The 3,106-nt window shown below is 48.4% G+C and overlaps 1 protein-coding gene across 1 annotated transcript in view; it reads right to left on the reverse strand.

Annotated features, from left to right (window-relative positions):
* The window catches only part of PHOX2B (paired like homeobox 2b), a 43,781-nt gene extending 41,465 nt beyond the window's left edge, over positions 1-2,316 (reverse strand). Inside the window, exons 1-3 of the mRNA XM_015597488.1 lie at positions 2,076-2,316; positions 1,044-1,231; positions 7-22 (exon numbers count right to left, since the gene is read on the reverse strand). Of these exons, the coding sequence (XP_015452974.1) occupies positions 7-22; positions 1,044-1,231; positions 2,076-2,316 (445 nt within the window). The remainder of the gene's footprint in view (positions 1-6; positions 23-1,043; positions 1,232-2,075) is intronic.
* Positions 2,317-3,106: the final 790 nt, after the last annotated feature.

The following is a 3,106-nucleotide window of genomic DNA, read 5'->3' on the forward strand; positions in this document are numbered from 1 at the left end:
CGCGGCGGTTCTGGAACCATACCTGGCGGAAGAGGAAGGGAGAGGCGGTGCAAGGGGAGAAAGAAGGAAACGCGAAAAGGAGGGAGGGCGGGGGTGGGGGGAACGGGTTAAGACAGCTTATGTTCCATTTCAGTTTGTTTTAAACTCCGTGCGCCTCAGCTACCCCTTCGTTCACGCAGCCCACCAAGTCTGCCCGCATTCCCTTGTTTCTTGCGCATCTCTGGAGAAACTTTCTTAATGTAACCTGAGCGTGTCAGGGAAACTGCGGCTTGCTGGAAAGGTAAAAGGGTTGCAGGTCTCAGAAAGGCCCTAAAACGTAAGCCCTTATTTTGGCGGACTTTTGCTCAGTCTATTTATTGAGCTTTCCCAAATTCGCCATCGCCCCTAGGCCTCAGGTCTAAAGTTAAACTAATTGGTAGAAGGAGGAGCGGGTCTCTGTGTTTGGTGTTTGCTGCGAATTCTGGCCTTTGAACCAGGAGAAGTGTGCGATGGTGCGCACTGCCCTTCCACTGAGGGCCTCACCTGGAGAAGCGCCTTGGCCAGCTCGTGAGCCTACCTCTGTCCCTAAACGTTAGAATAAGCCGTGGTTCTTGACTTTCAAGGAGTCACAGCCCCTTTGCGAATCTGATGCTAATCATAATTCCTGGGAAAATGCTCCTATATGCCATGCCTCCAAATTAAATTCTTGAATTCGGAGATATTTTCCAAAACAAAACAAAAAACAAAAAACAAAAACAAAAACAAACAAAAAAAACAACTTATAACATAGGGGCGAATTCTGCGCTCTTCCCACAGGGCACTTCCCGAATGCCTTGCAACGCTGGCTGAGATGGGGAAAACTTTACAATTTTGAATACATAGTCAGGAGAGAACGCCCTAACCCTTCCTCGCGCGCACGGCCAATCCAACTTGGCGTCCCTGTTCAGCCCTGGGCTTCCGGCCTTGCTTCTGAGAAGCTCCGGGATTTCGAACCTTCAGTAACACTTCCCGCTCCCCGGCCTACCGCACCCGGCAAAGCCGAGTAGTTCTCCGGCAGCGCATACCTGGACTCGCGCCTCGGTGAGGTCGATCTTCAGGGCCAGTTCCTCCCGGGTGTAGATGTCAGGGTAGTGCGTCTCCGCGAAGACCCTCTCGAGCTCTTTGAGCTGTGCACTCGTGAAAGTTGTGCGGATGCGCCGCTGCTTGCGCTTCTCGTTGAGGCCGCCGTGGTCGGTGAAGAGTTTGTAAGGAACTGGGGACAACAGAGAAAAGAGTGTGAGCAAAACGGTCTGGAGCGCGCGGACTGCAGAGCCAGAATATAGGAACTTCAAGGTCAGGTGTCACTGGAGCCGCCACCGACACCAGAGCGGGAGAGAGACTGAGAGGAGCTACCGAGAAAAACCGATTAAATTAGTTATGTACAGAAACAGGGGCACAAACATCGGGCTTGGCGAAGTCCCTCCTGGCACAAGCCCCTGTGGGTGGGTTGAAATAGAGCACTGGAAACCACTGAGGTCAGGGACAAGGGATAAATACTTTGATGAGGGTAAAAAACGAGAGAGGATAAAAGTCCGAAAACATCAGTTGAAATATCAGGGAGCTAAGGAAGAAGTTACCAAACACTCTCACTGTTTGAACTTTTCAATTCTCAGAAATTGACCCGGCCCAAAAGTTGGGGAGAAAGTGCTGCAAGAAAAATAATAAATTAAAAAAATAATCACAAAAATGACCAGCCAAAGAGGTGTGAGCCGCTGTCGGTTCTTTAAAAAAGAGACACTGCCAGTAATGAGCTTTACTCTTTGTTATTTAATTATTTTCTAAGCTTTACGTCTCATCGCAAAGTAAATAAATTATGCCTATCATTTTGGCAGCTTAAGATAATTTTGTTGGCGGTTCGGGTGTGACTAGGATAGTGTAACCCTGTAAGTGAATTACCCCTCCCTGCAATCGCTTCTAACGTGATAAATTCTTTCATTTGTGTAAGCAAATTTCGTTTGGTAAATACTAAACACATTTCCATTTTCAAATGCAATCAAGGCTTCCTATATACGAGCAGAAAGGCAGCTTTCTCCACTGAGAAAGCTGGCGGTCCTTACCTGCGGCGTACGGACTGCTCTGGTGGTCCCTGAGGGTGCCGAGGCTGCAGGATCCCGGCGTGAGGGACGGGCAGCCGGACGTGGCCCCAAAAGTGGTCCTTATCGGGTTATATTGGAAGCCACTGGCCTGGCTGCAGGAACTGAAGTCAGCATAGGCTGAAGCCAGGCTCGAGGTGTCCATCCCAGCCATACAGGACTCGTAGGCGGAGGAATTGAGGTAAGAATATTCCATTTTATACATTGAAAAGGCTCTGGATGGCTCAGCCAAGTGGAAAAATGAAATAAAAGATGGGTATGGAGAAGGTGGCTGGAGTGGGGAGATGTGCACAGCTCAACGCCTGCCTCCAAACTGGCCTCCTTACTACCAGCAGAGCCTAGTTTTATGAAAAAGCCTCCTATGAGATGCCTTGTCTGAGGTCTCTAGAGCATATAGTTCTCATAATAAACTTGGCTCTTTCCACTTGGACAATAGCAAAGCGGTTGGTCTTATTGCTGGCGCTTTTTACATGACAATAACTCATCCGTCTATTGGGCTGGCACTGGGGAACTGAGCTGTCCAACCTCCCTATCATTGATTCCTGCATCTCTAATTAGAATTTAATACCACACCATTACGCACTGAGCCCCTGATCCTCCCTTCTAACCAGCTCCCTGCCCTTTAATTCAATCACACTACTTGGAAATAATGAAAGTTGGGTGACGATTCTCCCTGATCCAATTTCCTCGAGCTTTTAAGCCTTTTTAACTGATCATATACCTTGGGCATAAATTGAGATAGTGTGTGTGTTTTCCCCCTTCTTCATCCTCTTCCCCCCACCCCCTCGGTTAGGGAGAAGAAACCTTGATGTCATAGAAAACCTGTTTTGTAAGAGCGTTACACGCTCAATTTAACAACAAGCCTACCCCCCGAAGTGCATGAAATGTTATAAAGGACTGGGACATTGGCAAGACTCAGGCGCCCTGTAACATAGAGTAAGTGGGCCAAGGGGGTTTCTGTGAACGATAAGTGGATTTCTTTAAAATACACCTGG

The sequence above is a fragment of the Pteropus alecto genome, unplaced genomic scaffold, assembly GCF_000325575.1.
Source record: "Pteropus alecto unplaced genomic scaffold, ASM32557v1 scaffold57, whole genome shotgun sequence".
Classification (NCBI taxonomy): Eukaryota; Metazoa; Chordata; class Mammalia; order Chiroptera; family Pteropodidae; genus Pteropus; species Pteropus alecto.